At 43.0% G+C, this 16,017-nt stretch overlaps 1 protein-coding gene across 2 annotated transcripts; it reads right to left on the bottom strand.

Annotated features, from left to right (window-relative positions):
- Positions 1-5,567: 5,567 nt before the first annotated feature.
- Positions 5,568-6,957, bottom strand: LOC123408365 (auxin-responsive protein IAA23-like). 2 transcript variants are annotated; one of them, XR_006612731.1, is made up of 5 exons: positions 6,624-6,957; positions 6,200-6,508; positions 6,043-6,104; positions 5,828-5,921; positions 5,568-5,712 (listed from the first exon to the last, which is right to left on the bottom strand). XR_006612731.1 is itself a non-coding variant. In XM_045101486.1 (4 exons), the coding sequence occupies exons 1-4, from the start codon at positions 6,773-6,775 to the stop codon at positions 5,899-5,901; spliced, it is 546 nt and encodes a 181-aa protein (XP_044957421.1). In that variant the 5' UTR covers positions 6,776-6,957; the 3' UTR covers positions 5,568-5,898. The 2 variants fall into 2 exon arrangements, 1 of the variants encoding a protein (XP_044957421.1); XM_045101486.1 differs by having other exon boundaries at positions 5,568-5,921.
- Positions 6,958-16,017: the final 9,060 nt, after the last annotated feature.

Below are 16,017 nucleotides of genomic sequence, written 5' to 3'. Positions count from 1 at the left end.
ACCGGGAAGGGTCTCCAGATGAGATCTCACGGAAACGGAAGCTTGCGGCGGCGGAAAAGTGTTTTCGTGGATTCCCTGATTTTTTTCTGTATTTCAGGGAATATATAGGCGAAGGAGCTAGGCCAGGGGGGCGCTAAGGAGGCCACAAGCCTGCTAGCCGCCACCCCCTGGTGGCGGCTACAGGGCTTGTGGGCCCCTTGTAGCTCTCCTGGCTTGGCCCTCAAGCCCCCTGATCTTCCGTTCGGGAGAAATTTATTTCGGGGATTTTATTCCGTTTGAACTCCGTTCGAAAATCAGATCTGAAAAGAGCCAAAAACACAGAAAAAACAAGAATTGGCACTTGGCACTGAATTAACAAGTTAGTCCCAAAAAAGATATAAAAGGTACATAAAACATCCAAAGATGACAAGATAACAGCATGAAACCATAAAACATTATAGATACGTTTGAGACGTATCAGGCACCAGGTCGCCTGTGGGACCCAAAGGCATCATGGAGCACCCTAGGGGGGTGGGCACGTGATACGTCTCCGTCGTATCTATAATTTTTGATTGTTTCTTGCCAATATTCTACAACTTTCATATACTTTTGGCAACTTTTTATACTATTTTTGGGACTAACGTATTGATCCAGTGCCCAGTGCGAGTTCCTGTTTGTTACATGTTTTTTGTTTCGCAGATTATCCATACCAAACAAAGTCCAAACGCAATAAAAAACCTACGAGGATTTTTTTTGGAATATTTATGATTTTTGGGAAGAAGAATCAACGCAAAACGATGCCCGAGGGGGTCACAAGCCCCCTAGCCGCGGCCTGGTGGTGGGGCCGCGCCTCGCAGACTTGTGACCAATACCTAAGGCGGTTGGGGCCCTTCTTTCGCCGCAAGAAAGACAATATTCGGAAGAAAATTGTGTTAAAATTTCAGCCCAATCGAAGTTACGGATATCCGGGAATTTAAGAAACCGTGAAAGGCAGAATCTGGGAGCGCAGAAACAGAAGGACACAGAGAGAGAGATCCAATCTCGGAGGGGCTCTCGCCCCTCCGCCGCCATGGAGACCATGGACCAGAGGAGAAACCCTTCTCCCATCTAGGGAGGAGGTCAATGAAGAAGAAGAAGAAGGGGGGCTCTCTCCCCCTTTCTCCCGGCGGCGCCGGAACACCGCCCGGGACATCATCGTGTGACGACGATCTACACCAACACCTCCGTCATCTTCACCAACACCTCCATCACCTTCCCCCATCTATATTCAGCAGTCCACTCTCCCGCAACCCGCTGTATCCTCTACTTGAACATGGTGCTTTATGCTAGCTTCATATTATTATCCAATGATGTGTTGCCATCCTATGATGTTTGAGTAGATTTTCGTTGTCCTATCGGTGATTGATGAATTGCTATGATTGGTTTAATTTGCTTGTGGTTATGTTGCTGTGCTTTGGTTCCCATCATATGAGCGCGCACGTGGATCACACCATAGGGTTAGTAGTATGTTGATAGGACTATGCATTGGATGACAAGGGTGACAGAAGCTTCAGCCTAGCATAGAAATTGATGCATACGGGATTGAAGGGGGACCAATATATCTTATTGCTATGGTTGGGTTTTACCTTAATGAACGTTAGTAGTTGCGGATGCTTGCTAATAGTTCCAATCATAAGTGCATAAAATTCCAAGTAAGGGATGACATGCTAGCAGTGGCCTCTCCCACATAAAACTTGCTATCGGTCTAGTAACGTAGTCAATTGCTTAGGGACAATTCCGCAACTCCTACCACCACTTTTCCACACTCGTTAAACTAACGTACTTGTTTCTAACCAGCCCCTAGTTTTTATTTACGTGTTCTTTATTTTCTTGCAAGACTATCCTTTCACTCATACAAAGTACTTCGAGTTTCATACTTGTTCTAGGTAAGGCGAATGTAAAGTGTGCGTAGAGTTGTATCGGTGGTCGATAGAACTTGAGGGAATATTTGTCCTACCTTTAGCTCCTCGTTGGGTTCGACACTCTTACTTATCGAGAAAGGCTACAATTGATCCCCTATACCTTTGGGTTATCAGCGCGCCCTATTGCCCTGTGGGCAACTGATGGGACCTCTCTAGTGATTCTTTGCTTCAATATTCATTATATATTCCACAAAAATTTTCCGTGAAGTTTCAGGTAATTTGTAGTCTAGTAAATTTCCATCTTATTCCATATCCTTTGAGGTCTAGAATTCCAGTATTCGGTGATTTTACTCTTTGTATAATCCTTGTAAAATAAGAGAGAAAATATATATGGATTGCATCAAAAGATGAAATACTGCTTGAAAATATTATAAATGTCAATATTAAATCATGATGCAAAATGGATGTATTAGTGCTTAGTTAAATAAACTTGTTTTTCTAAAGCACTCATGCTTATTTGTGTAGGGTAGATGCTTATTTAAGCACCCTCATACAGAGATATGCATTTATGCTTAGGAAAAGCTTCGTTTATTTTACCAAGCACGTCCACTAAAAACCTTGCATTATACAAGGCCTTAGGGGCCGTGCATGGGCAAGTGGAGTGACCAACCGCGTGGCTACGCCACCAGGTCATGTGGCTACCTCGTTAATACCCTAGACTTCTCCCAAAGCTTTAGGGTCTCTTATTTTCTAGAAAAAAACATCAAAAGTTTCCTTGTGTTTGAACCTTCCTAGGTATAGATTTTCTATGAAACCAAAAGCAAGAAAAAACCCAGAAACTGACATCGTGCCTCTCTCCCGGTCGAGCTCTGGCTACTTCTGCTCAAGCGTATTCTTCTCCTTCGTTTGTGTGTGTCACCCGATCTTCTAGGGGCGCGTGGATCATATCATTCGGAGACGAGGTAGGCGAAGCTATCGATGAAATCATGGCAGATCTAAGTGTGTGCCCCTAACTAGTGCGCGAGATCTCGGGTGCGTGCTTGCGAACACTTGTGATACCAGGGGGTAGGAGACTGCACCATTTTTTAGTTCGATAGGCGGCGTGGTGAACATAGATGCTGCTATGATCCCCTCGTTGGTGAGGAGTATGGAGACAAGGAGATTTTACCCAAGTTCAGGCCGTATTGTGCACAATATCCTACTCCTACGTTTTTGGTGGATTTGAGTGGTGAATGAATACAATGTGGGTGAGGGAGCGGGAAAATCTTCTTTATTCCTATCCTACTTTGCTTTAGGGTTTCTTTCTGAGTGTTCTCGTGTTTCTCCGTGTCCCTTTATGCCGCAGCTTGGTCCTCCTTTTATATACCAATGGGTTACCACATTCCTTGGGATGACATCGGGGATATCGAAGTTACAGTGTTGGTGATGTACCTACCACATTAAATGTGAGGGCGGGTTGTCCTCCTACGGCGAGTCCTCGAACAAACTCATGTCCCATCATTGCTACAAGATCATACCTACTTCCTATTGTCGTGCCACACACTGGAACACAATGTTGGTGATGTACCTACCACATTAAATGCGAAGGTGGTTTGTCCTCCTATGGTGAGTCCTCGGATGAACTCATGTCCCATCGTCGCTACAAGATCATACCTACTTCCTATTGCCGTGCCACACACTCAAAAAAATGTCGAGTTGTGGGGAAGGCGTGTGACGTGTTGCAACTGCCTAAGGTGGTGGTGGCACAAGACACTTGGCAGGAAAGGTATGCGGCTTGTTCACCCACGAGGCTAGGTTCCTGTAGAGTTGTCTCCTTGGTGGGTTGGGCTCGGCCAGGAACCGATGGTTGTTCCCGGGGGTCGCTACGAGCATCGTCCGTTCCCCGGGAAGTCGATGCTCGATTGTCCTTGGCGTCTTTCTTACTTGAAGGAGCGGTTGATGCCTTGTCGGGGTAGAGTTTGGGGTCCTCGGACTCTTGCCTTGCATCCCTGTTGTGGGATTTAACGAGCTTTGGTACCCGGGCTATTTCCTTTGGGGAGTTCCCGGCAATGAGCGAGGGTGGCCCGCGTGCAAGAGGTCAATGGCTACCCGTTTTTCGCCGTACCGACACTCCGAAAATGACCAAAAGATTGTCAATGCCTCTTTTAATTGGAGCCATGAAAACCATCGCATCATTCACATAAAGAGAGGTGTGCATCACGGCACCCACCCCACAAATCTTGTGACGAAACCCTTTCCGCGTAGCCAATTCAAGGATTTGTTGTAGCGCGTCAATGACGACACATAAAAGAAGAGTAATAATGCTACATCTATAGAAGGTTACTCAACTTTTTAACACTCAAGCTGATGTGAAGAATTATGAATTGAATAGATGGATGAAGGGGGCAACCCTATTTAAACTCAGAGAGGGAAGAAGGGGAGGGGAGTAGTAGTTTGAAAAGGTAAATAAAACGTTTGTAGAATCTTTATTGGTCTACCATTAGAGCAACTCCAATGGGGCGACCCATTTCGTCTGCCGCCGTCCGGTTGAGTCCGTCCGTACAAATGTGATGGCCCAACGCGCGGACCCATTGCCAAAACGCGTCCGCTTTGCGTCCGCGCCAACCCATTTTCGGTCCAAATTTGGGACTGAAATGCGTCGGCGCGGATGTGAAGCGGACGCACGTGCGCACTCTCGGTGTCCGCCCCATCCACACCCGCCGGTCGTCCAACTACCCGCGGTCAACTTAATTAATGACAGCCACCCTCCGCGGGTCCACGCGTCAGCGACCGTGGTCGGCCTTTTTTTAATCCGAGTGTGCAGAGGGGTTCAACCTCATCTTCTTCCAGACCCCCGTCCCCATCTCGCCACCCCTATGCTTCCTCGTCGGTGACTAAACCCTAGCCAACAACCATGGCTGGCTCCGCGGAAAACAATGACAAGCCCGCCATCGTCTATCCCCGCGCGTTGCGCGCGGAGGAGGTCGCCTACCTCTAGCATAGGAGGGTGCTGCGCCTGGTGGAGGGCGCGCCCGTGCCGAGCCGCCGCCGCCACCAGCACCGTCCGCGCGGGCACAGCCCGACCTCACTGCCCCGACGTCGAGGACGCCTAGGGTAGCGCGCAGTCTAGTTTTTTAATATGTTCAATTATAATGTAATGATGAATGTAATGGAGACGCATGGACTCTCGCGGGGCTTTGTAGCCGGCTTTAATGTTTAATTTATGTTTGTTTTTATTTTTGAAATTGTCTATAATTTTTTTATGCGTCGTTACAAAATGGATCGGATCAACATTGGACGCATGCGTCGACCCAACGCGGAGACGGACGATGGTGTCCGGGCCGTTCCAAACGGACAAAAAACAAACAAAAGTGTTGTCCGTTTGGGTCGGCCGGTTGAAGTTGCTTTTGTTGGGGTAAATGAAAATACTCTTACGAGTCACCTGGCGCAAGTTAAGCAGAGCAACTGGACCTTTCAGTTGCACTATTGGTTGAGTTTCTGCGCTGTTTCGTTCGGTGCCAAATTGTCCAAACACACAGATTCCCACTGCCACTGGTTTCCACAGCAATCACCATCTATCGACCCAAACAAGACCATAGTTCCCAACCAAAAGAACAAGACACATCACGTACTACTACTACTGCAGCAGCATTGATGGGAAAGATGGCACAAACAGAGGCAGGCAGGCAGGCAGCTAAAGTCGCGACAGAAAGAAATGACAGAGATTGTACTCGTATATCTCGTGATCATACAGTGCAGCAAGGCACAAGAGTCTAACAACAACAGCACCAACATGTACCGTGCAGATGTGATATGTCCCTTGCCGACAAACACTACTCCACAAGGCCGCTGCCTGCAGAAACGGCGAACATGAAGAAGCCAGGAAACTAAGAACAAAAACTACTTGACAAGTACAGTACATCACACTGGTATATGCTTATATCCTACTGTATAGGTACATGGAGGACCTGATCAGCCAAGCCTCTTCCATTGCACACATTTTGAAATCAAACTCGGACAGATCAACCGTGTCTACTGATCATTGGGAGGATGGTCTTGGAGCTGCATCAAATATATTAAGAGGAAATGTTAGTAACTTGGTGATGTGTTTGTGCGTGTTCATCTGCAATCGTCAGATGCTGATTGTAGTTGTAGGACATGATCTTAGATTATTGTTGCTTACCTAGGTTGACGGCCTCGGAGCTCTTCATGAGTCGGATCCGCTTGCAGGACTCGACGAACATTCTGCATTGACATGATTTGAACCAGATTAGCAAATTTGTTTGTGAAGACCTTAAATCTGCAAGAACGTACTATAGCTAGGAGTTTAATTTGCTTACTTCCAGGGGACGTCTCCGACGAGCATCCAGTCGCCGTCCCTGTCCTCGTAGGTGGGCACGTACTCGGCGCCGGTGGCCGCGTCCACGAGCCTGCTCCCGAGCTCGCCTTCGCCACGGACGGCGAGGCACGGGGCGAACATGCCGTGGAGCGCGCGGAGCAGGGCTTCATACCCGCCGTGCGCGGCGAGGTCCACCTTGCGCAGGTAGGGGGCGCCATCCACGGCCACCTTCACGAGCTTGCAGGCGCCCTCCTCGCGCAGCGCGTTGCGTCGGTAAGCCCGCACCGGCGGCCATCCCACAGCGCGCGCTCTGTCAGTCAACAAGCGCACGTACCAGGTCAGAAACCATTCACAAGACACAAGACTATGTAATATACATGACCAGCTCGTCGTGCGACATGCGAGAGACGGAGAAGGCCGCGTACTTTGGAGAGGGAGGCTTGTCTTGCTCGTCGTGGTGGGCGCGCTTGCGGTCGTCGGCGGAGGAGCCGGGGAGGGCGAGGGTGAGGGCGGTGTCGTCGTAGTCGAGGCCGGAAACGGCCGGGGACTCGGCGGAGTTGGTCGAGCTCGTCGACATCGGCGTGCGCGCGTTGCTTGAGCTCGCAAGCTGCTTCGGCCGGACTCCGGCGATCGCTGGTCGGTCGATGTGCGGTCGCTAGCTAGGCTGTCGTCGGCTGGTTGTGCGGTGCGTCGTCGGTCGCTGGCTTGGTGTGTCGTGGGAGAGAAGGAGGATATGAGGGGAGGAGGATGGGTGGGATGTGGCCGCGCGGATGCTGCCTATAAAGGTGCGCCACTTGCCCACCTGCTGCTGACTTGCCTGTTTCTTCACTCTTCGTTTTCCATAGGGTATTTTTTTTCAATAAATATTTAGACACAATTATTATTCGGCTAGATGCTCATGATTTTCTTTGTGCAGTATAATGCATGTCTTGGTGGGTGGGTGCAGATTTGTTGCATTGCAGAAGGGTGCATTTCCACCTGTAGTTGTTGATGTTGTCGCCTCTTTTATTGGCTAAAATTTGATCAACATTTTTGTTGGTTTTCAGAGGAACAAAAAACCTTATTTGAGTATTACTAGCATGAAGGTAATCCAGTGAATAAAAGAGACGTTGCCCTTCACGTCCCAACTAGCAAATGAGTCCGGGAGCGCCGGATCCTACCATAGATAAATATTTGTCCTTCTTTCAAAAAGTTAAAAAATCACTCACTGATGTTAATGATTGATTAGGTACAGATTTAAAGTTTCACATAAAGTTTTGTATTCTTGTGGCTTCAGAAAACAAACTCATTGAACCTGCATTTTATAACTTCAGATTCTTGTTTAGCTCTTTGGGCACTTTCTTTTTTGAACCAGACAAGAGAACTGCATGTGATCATAATAAAAGAAGAAATGAGCAAAGTATAGGTTTAATTCTAGAAAAAATAAAAAATCTGACATCAGATTTTTAGGCATGCATGCCAAATTTGACTTCTTCCGTGACAATTTATATTGACGCGATTATGGTAAATTTAGTTTAAAGTATGACAATTGTCTCACAAAAATTAAATAAACTAATACAGATTTAATATGATTGTCAACTAAACTTGCCATCCTCGGAGAACATAATTTGCTATGTAAAAGGTTTGATTTAACATGGTTAAAAATTTGGCGTCAGATTTAAAGTGGAGTCCTAAATTTTTTTACGGAACTTTTCAGATGCACATTTCATTCTAATATCTATATCTAATATTTATTTGATATTTTTGGACTATTTTTTTTAAATAAACAGAGATTATGTGCCAAGGTACAATTAATCTTGCTCGATTTCGGCAATATGTCTATAATCTACTGTATTTATTAGTATTGTAACCTAGCCTTATCGGTAGAAAAACGGCCCACTCAGTTGGAACACACGAAGGAACCGTCCTTTCGTTCCCCTCTCTCCCACGCACATGTGATGAGGGTTCCCTTGCCTCCCGTCGTCGTCGTCGTCGTCTATCTCACTTCTGTGGCCTTCGGGCCATCGAGGCGGGGTGGATCTCGGCTGACTGCGGGAGGGCTTTGTTTTCCTGGTTTTAGGGTTAAGGTTTGACGGACGACACTCAGATGATGACGGCGACGTCTTGTTTAATAAGGTTTTCCCGGCTTCAGCCTCATCTCGGAGGCGATGTCAAGAAGTTTGTGGGAGTGGTGTGGTTCATGATGACTTCTTCTAGCTATGGGGATCTCTGGATCGTCAAGAAGCTTCATCGGTGGTTCTTCCTCCTTCTTCATCTCCGGGCTGGATGTGGTCTTCTTGACCCGTTTGGCGACTTCCCGTCCGAATCCAACTACGTCAGGCCAGCTCAAGGAGGAGCCGCAGTGACGGCTCATGATTTTCTTTGTGCAGTACTCCCTCCGTTCCTAAATATAAGATCTTTTAGAGATTGTACTATAAACTACATACGGATGTACATAGACATATTTTATAGTATAGATTCACTCATTTTGCTCCGTATAGTCTCCTAGTGAAATCTCTAAAAGGTCTTATATTTTGGAACGGAGTGCATGTCTTGGTGGGTGGGTGCAGATTTGTTGCATTGCAGCAGGGTGCATTTCCACCTGTAGTTGTTGATGTTGTCGTCTCTTTTATTGGCTAAAATTTGATCAACATTTTTGTTGGTTTTCAGAGGAACAAAAAACCTTATTTGAGTATTACTAGCATGAAGGTAATCCAGTGAATAAAAGAGACGTTGCCCTTCACGTCCCAACTAGCAACTGAGTCCGGGAGCGCCGGATCCTACCATAGATAAATATTTGTCGTTCTTTCAAAAAGTTAAAAAATCACTCACTGATGTTAATGATTGATTAGGTACAGATTTAAAGTTTCACATAAAGTTTTGTATTCTTGTGGCTTCAGAAAACAAACTCATTGAACATGCATTTTATAGCTTCAGATTCTTGTTTAGCTCTTTGGGCACTTTCTTTTTTGAACCAGGCAAGAGAACTGCATGTGATCATAATATATATATACTATATACTAAACCGGCAAGCTTTCGATTTTTCTGGTCTTTTTGAGTTTTTTTTTTACACTTCTACTGCTCATTTATCTTTTCTGTTTTTTACCTGTCTTTTTACAATTCTACTGTTCATTTGATTTAAGTGGATTTTCTGGGTTTTCGATTTCTTTTTGCACTCCTTCTCTGGGGTTTTACTTTTCTTTTTTACACTTCTACTGTTCATTTGATTTAAGTGCAAAGTAGCGAACAATATCAATAAACAATAGATATGTATGAACAGTATCCACCAATGAGCCAAAAAATACATGTATAGAAAAATATTAGGATTTTTTTACGCACCATTTCTCTCCCCCTCTTCGACCCTTACGTCCATATGTGAAGAGTTAAGCTTCATAATTTTTCTACACATCATTTCCCACCTTACCTATAAGATCATACAGTACCTGAATTATAACCGAGAATAATACGCCTGAATAAACAAAAATAATAAAAATAATAAATCAACATGGGAAGCATTCCTTTTTTCTCATTTTTGACGTTTTTTTGCACTTCCACTATTGATTCAGATGGCAAGCTTTCGATTTTTCTGGTTTTTTCGAGTTTTTTTTGCACTTCTACTGCTCATTTATCTTTTCTGTTTTTACCTGTCTTTTTACAATTCTACTGTTCATTTTATTTAAGTGGATTTTCTGGGTTTCCATTTTTTTTGCGCTCCTACTGTTCATTTACTTTTCTCTGGGGTTTTACTTTTCTTTTTACACTTCTACTGTTCATTTGATTTAAGTGCAAAGTAGCAAACAATATCAATAAACAATAGATATGTATGAACAGTATCCACCAATGAGCCAAAAAAATACATGTATAGAAAAATATTAGGATTTTTTAGGCACCATTTCTCTCCATCTCTTCGACCCTTACGTCCATATGTGAAGAGTTAAGCTTCATAATTTTTCTACACATCATTTCACACCTGACCTATAAGACCATACAGTACCTGAATTATAACCGAGAATAATACGCCCGAATAAACCAAAATAATAAAAATAATAAATCAACATGAGAAGCATTCCTTTTTTTCAGTTTTGACATTTTTTTTTGCACTTCCACTATTCATTCAGGTGGCAAGCTTTCGATTGTTTTGGTTTTTTTTGCACTTCTACTGTTCATTTACATTTTCTGTTTTTACCTGTCTTTTTACAATTACACTGTTCATTTGATTTAAGTGGATTTTCTGGGTTTCCGATTTTTTTTCCACTCCTACGGTTCATTTACTTTTCTCTGGGGTTTTACTTTTCTTTTTTACACTTCTACTGTTCATTTGATTTAAGTGCAAAGTAGCGAACAATATCAATAAAAAATAGATATGTATGAACTGTATCTATCAATGAGCCAAAAAAAAATACATGTATAGAAAAATGTTAGGATTTTTTTACGCACCATTTGTCTCCCCCTCTTCGACCCTTACGTCCATATGTGAAGAGTTAAGCTTCATAAGTTTTCTATACATCATTTCCCACCTGACCTATAATACCATACAATACCTGAATTATAACCGAGAATAATACACCCGAATAAACCAAAATAATAAAAACAATAAATCAACATGGGAAGCATTCCTTTTTTCTCATTTTTGACGTTTTTTTTGCGTTTCCACTATTCATTCAGGTGGCCAGTAGTGAATAGTGTCAATAAATAGTAGACATGTATGAACAACATCCACCAGTGAACCGTACCATTCGAGAATAATGATCCAGAAAAAAATACACGTTCAAAAAATAGGATTTTTTCTGTACATCATTTCTCCTCCCCCCCCTCCCCCCCAAAAAAAATCCACCCTCACGTCCATATATGGAGAGTTAAGCTCTAGAATTTTTGTACACATCATTTTTCACCGGTGTATTGCTGCAGAGTTGCGTCAATCGTTCCCATACCTTTCCGGTGATGGTGTTGTCAAGGCACAAAACAATAGACCGAAACAATATATTAGCATGAACAGTAACCCGTGAGGAAAAAAGTTCAAGTTATTGACCAATTACTATTTTTTACACCAAGACATCAGTGAATAGTGCACCAACAATTACCTAAACAATACCCAGAATCGTAAACAAAAACAATAACCCAGATAAACCGAAACAATAAACCCGACTAACCGGGAACATTAAAACCAATGAAATGGAAAAACACATGAATAAACAGAAAACATTAACACACGTGAACCATAAACCGAAATATCATCTGAATTATAACGAAGAACAACACACCCAAAAACCGGAACAATAAAAACAGTAAATCAGCATTATGCATTCATGTAAACAGTAATCAAGAAAAATACCAAGACAATCCCTACCAAAAGTGAGACTTCTTCTCCCTCGGTGCATTTACCTACGCAAGAAGAATAGCCATGTTCTTGGCATCGTCTATGGTGCCTATCACTTTTGTTTTACTTACGAAAGGGAAAAAAATTTAATAGACCAGCCGGTTTACTCAATTTGTTAAATCGTTTAATGTTTCTTACGCGCCTACACAGATCATAGGGTACAAATAGAATTTCTATTTTTTTTCCATTTTATTTTCTCACGTAATACATGTTGTTTTCTGACTTATTTCCACAAAATACAGTCACGGGCATGGCGTGAGCCGCGCTTCTTCCATGCTAGTAAAGGAATAAATGAGCAAAGTATAGGTTTCTAGAAACATTAAAAATCTGACATCAGATTTTTGGGCATACATGCCAAATTTGACGTTTTCCTTGGCAATTTATATTGACGCGATTATGGTAAATTTAGTTTGTAAGTATGACAATTGTCTCACAAAAATAAATAAACTAATACTGATTCACTATGATTGTGAACTAAACTTGCCATCCTCGGAGAACATAATTTGCTATGAAAAAGGTTTGATTTGCCATGGTTAAAATTTTGGGGTCAGATTTGAAGTGAGGAGTACTAATTTTTTTACGAAACTTTTCACATGCACAGTTCATTCTAATATCTATATCTAATATTTATTTGATACTTATTTATATTTTTGGACTATTTTTAAAAAATAAACAGAGATTATGTGCCAAGGTACAATTAATCTTGCTCGATTTCGGCAATATGTCTATAATCTACTGTATCTATTAGTATTGTAACCTAGCCTTATCGTTAGAAAAACTGCCCACTCAGTTGGAACACACGAAGGAACCGTCCTTTCGTTCCCTTCTCTCCCACGCACATGTGATGAGGGTTCCCTTGCCTCCCGTCGTCGTCGTCGCCATCTATCTCGCTTCTGTGGCATTCGGGCCATCGGAGCGGGGTGCATCTCGGCTGACTGCGGGAGGGCTCTGTTTTCCTGGTTTTAGGGTTAAGGTTTGATCGGACGACGCTCAGATGATGACGGCGACGTCTTGTTTAATAAGGTTTTCCCGGCTTCAGCCTCATCTCGGCGGCGACGTCAAGAAGTTTGTGGGAGTGGTGTGGTTCTTGATGTCTGCTTCTAGCTATGGGGTCTCTGGATCGTCAAGGAGCTTCACCGGTGGTTCTTCCTCCTTCATCTCTGGGACGGATGTTGTCTTCTTGACCCGTTTGGGGATTTCCCGTCCGCATCCAACTACGTCAGGCGAGCTCAAGGAGGAGCGGCAGTGACGGCGCACCGTCGACACGGTCTGGAGATTGCAGACAAAGGGCATCTCAATGATTTCATTGTAATTTTTATTTTTGTTGAGCTGATTTGTACTGTCCGGTGTTTCTTTTAATATCAGGGTCCTATTTGCAAATAAAAAACTGCACACTCAGTTAATGAGAACGGGAGCTAATATGTTAGACAAGCCACATCCCAAAATGTCAATAATGCGCCTTTCTGTTGGAACCTTCCCGTAAAATCAAAGCCTACTATATAGGCCTCTTCTTTTGTTCTTTGTTCAAGCCATCTTGGAAGTTTCCAATCCAACTAGCTACTGGTTTTTAGTAAGCGCTACTAGCTAGCCAGGCAGAGTAGTGGAAACCCTAGACAGTGGGCACGATGAAACGCCCTTCTCCATGCACGAATGGCTCCCAACCCCAAGAAGAAAGCCCAACGTGAATAGAATAGCCAGGCCACCCACACCAGCGTGGGAGACGAGGTCGATCGAGGGGAGGGGTTTAGGGGATCATGCACGATTTGACCGGCACTAAACTAAGCCAAAGCGCGGCGTTTTTGGCCGAAAGCGTAGCTAAGCATCATTTGGAGGGGAGGGCCCGTGTTCCCCTGCCCACCGTTGTGTGGTACTTTGGCGGATTAGGCAGATACTTTGTCGATATGCCTGTCGGCCGAGAGGGCGCCGACGCTGACGGCCACGCGTTCCGCGTATGGGATTAGGATTAGGATTAAGAACGTGCATTACGGTTTTCCTATATGTGCCAATCGAATCTCTTTTGTGAACTGGGCTGAGAAGCATATAATGCTCAGTCAATTAGAAAAAGTAATAGCAAAACACTATGGTTAAAGTAGACATACATCCCTTCGATGTGGGCCTTGTGTGTCATCGACTAAACATCGAAAAAAGGGCTTTAGCCTACACCCTTGTGTAGTTTGCTATTAACATGCCCTCTCGGTTTCTTTTTATTCCGGATATAAGATGTGTTTGAAGTCAAACTATGCAAAGTTTGATCAGATTTATATTCAAGATTTATCAACATCTAAGTACTAAAGTTATGTAGTATGAAACATATTTTCATGATGCCTCTAATAATATTGATTTTGGATTGTGAATGCCCATTATTTTCTCTATAAAGTTCATCAAATTTTACAAAGTTTGACTTCACACAAATTTTAAATGCAGACTAAAAAGAACGGGGTAGTTTTGTGAGAGTTGCAACTTCGTGTTTGCCAATATACATAAATAAACTATCGAGGAATAAACTAAAAATATAGTTTCTGGGGAGATTTAGGATTTGACAAAGGCATGCAAATGGGGGCATCCATATGATACCTATGGGGCCCACATCCCTCTACATGTGTGGCTAGGAGGCACATCATACCCCTAGGAGTGTGGGACCCACAACAGGTCGGTTGGCCCCTATTCTCGGCTAAACAGTGCTCCTAATCCTAAAAGCCATGAAAAAATATCTCTTTTGTCATGGCCAAGATAATGGACGTCTCTAATCTTCGTTTCAAAGGTTTTTGTAGGCCGATTTCATTCCCTCAAAATTGTTCTTTTCCACCGCTCACTACACCATGCACTTCTCGATCATTGTTGCCTTGTTTTTTCCATTCATGCATGACTAATCATGTGTAGTCACATGGGATGGATGAGAATTTTGAATTATGCCAAAAGTGTTCTAGTCATATAATGTTATGGATTTGATCCATAAGTCAACTATTGTTCTTGATATATTGTTGGTGCAAACATGCTATGCTTAATACTTATTATTAGGGTACATGTAATATGTTTTCATATCTGATTTTTTATATTATCGTCATTTTTATGTGTTTCAATGATATTTGCAAGTTATTTTCACAAAGTATAACTCCAAGCAGGTGCCCTAGTGGTGTCAAACTGGGATATCAATGGAAAGGAATGTAACTTGGGAATAATGTATGTTCATGAAGTGTTACTATTGGCTTTATTTTCATGATGATCCCGGTGTTCGCACATGGAAGTTTGCAGTCTTCAACCATGTCTAAATTTTTGATAATTCTCACACCATGGCTGCCCCCACCAAAACATCAAAAAACATCGAGATAGGGTCTATAAATGAATGAATAATCTATACGTATACTCTCCTCGTTCCTTTATATATGGTGTATCTGTTTTTCTCAAAATTTTGACAATGAAAGGTGTATTGCTCATTTCTCACAATTTTCAAGTGTGCCCTTCCACCATCCATTACATGCCTTAGCAGTGGCAGAGCTAGCAGCCAGGATACTAAGGGGGCTAAACACAAAATAGACATGTTTGGAGGGGCCAAATGCTATATTTTTCTTCTAATCTAGGCATCTAGTAGAAAATCCTTCATTGCTTTCACCGAAGCTGGGGGGCACAACCCCTGTAGGGTTCAACGTAGCTCCACCACTCTGCCTTATATAAGAAATACTATGTACTCCCTCCGTTCCTAAATATAAGTCTTTTAAGCGATCTTACTAAGAGTCTACATACGAAGCAAAATGAGTGAATTTACATTTTATAGTATGTCTATATATATCCGTTTGTAGTCCACTGATGGAACCTCCAGAAAGACTTATATTTAGGAACGGAGGGAGTAGTTCCCAATAGGAAGGTAGTAAGAAAGAATACCTCCCTCATTGCATGCACTTACATTTCTCTCTCTCCCATCCCATCAATTGATTTTATTCTCGTGCAGCAAGGTTTAGTTGCCTTTTTTTAGGCTGCTTGTTATTTGGTTGCCGCTAATTAAGCTGGTAACTACCTAATAAGTTAAGTGTATTTTCGATCAAATTCTCCTCAATTTTTTTGCCCTGGTCACCGCATCATCAGAAAATACACCTTATATAAAGGAACGGAGGTAGTATATCCTATAACAGAAATGAAGCAATAAAGAGTGTGTCTACTTCTCGTACTAAAATAAACTGGGTCTGGAGTGCTGCGAGATGACACCTAACACACTAACAATAGAAAACCAAGTTCGATATGCCTCGATGAAACATCAACATATCTACTTAGTACTGACCACCACATCATAATCGTCATCCACGCACCCATGACCCAATGACTTTGGTACTATGATTGCAAGCCACCATGCAGAAAGACTGCCTTGCACGTCTTGATAAAGCCATTGCATGATAAAAACGCCGACGAGTACATGAATGTATCATGTTTTCAAAGACTCTAGTCTCGTGTCGTTATTGCAGGTTGTCACT

Source organism: Hordeum vulgare, chromosome 7H, assembly GCF_904849725.1.
Source record: "Hordeum vulgare subsp. vulgare chromosome 7H, MorexV3_pseudomolecules_assembly, whole genome shotgun sequence".
NCBI lineage: Eukaryota > Viridiplantae > Streptophyta > Magnoliopsida > Poales > Poaceae > Hordeum > Hordeum vulgare.
Note: the sequence above shows the minus strand (reverse complement) of the source record. Positions and strands in the feature narration are given on the sequence as shown.

What these genes read in the sequence shown, in the direction of transcription:
- LOC123408365 (XM_045101486.1), bottom strand. Translation starts at nt 6,775, where the DNA reads ATGTCGACGAGCTCGACCAACTCCGCCGAGTCCCCGGCCGTTTCCGGC. An exon ending in GACAAGCCTCCCTCTCCAAA is followed by an intron (nt 6,509 to 6,623) that starts GTACGCGGCCTT and finishes GTTGACTGACAG; the next exon opens with AGCGCGCGCTGTGGGATGGC. An exon ending in CTCCGAGGCCGTCAACCTAG is followed by an intron (nt 5,922 to 6,042) that starts GTAAGCAACAAT and finishes TATTTGATGCAG; the next exon opens with CTCCAAGACCATCCTCCCAA.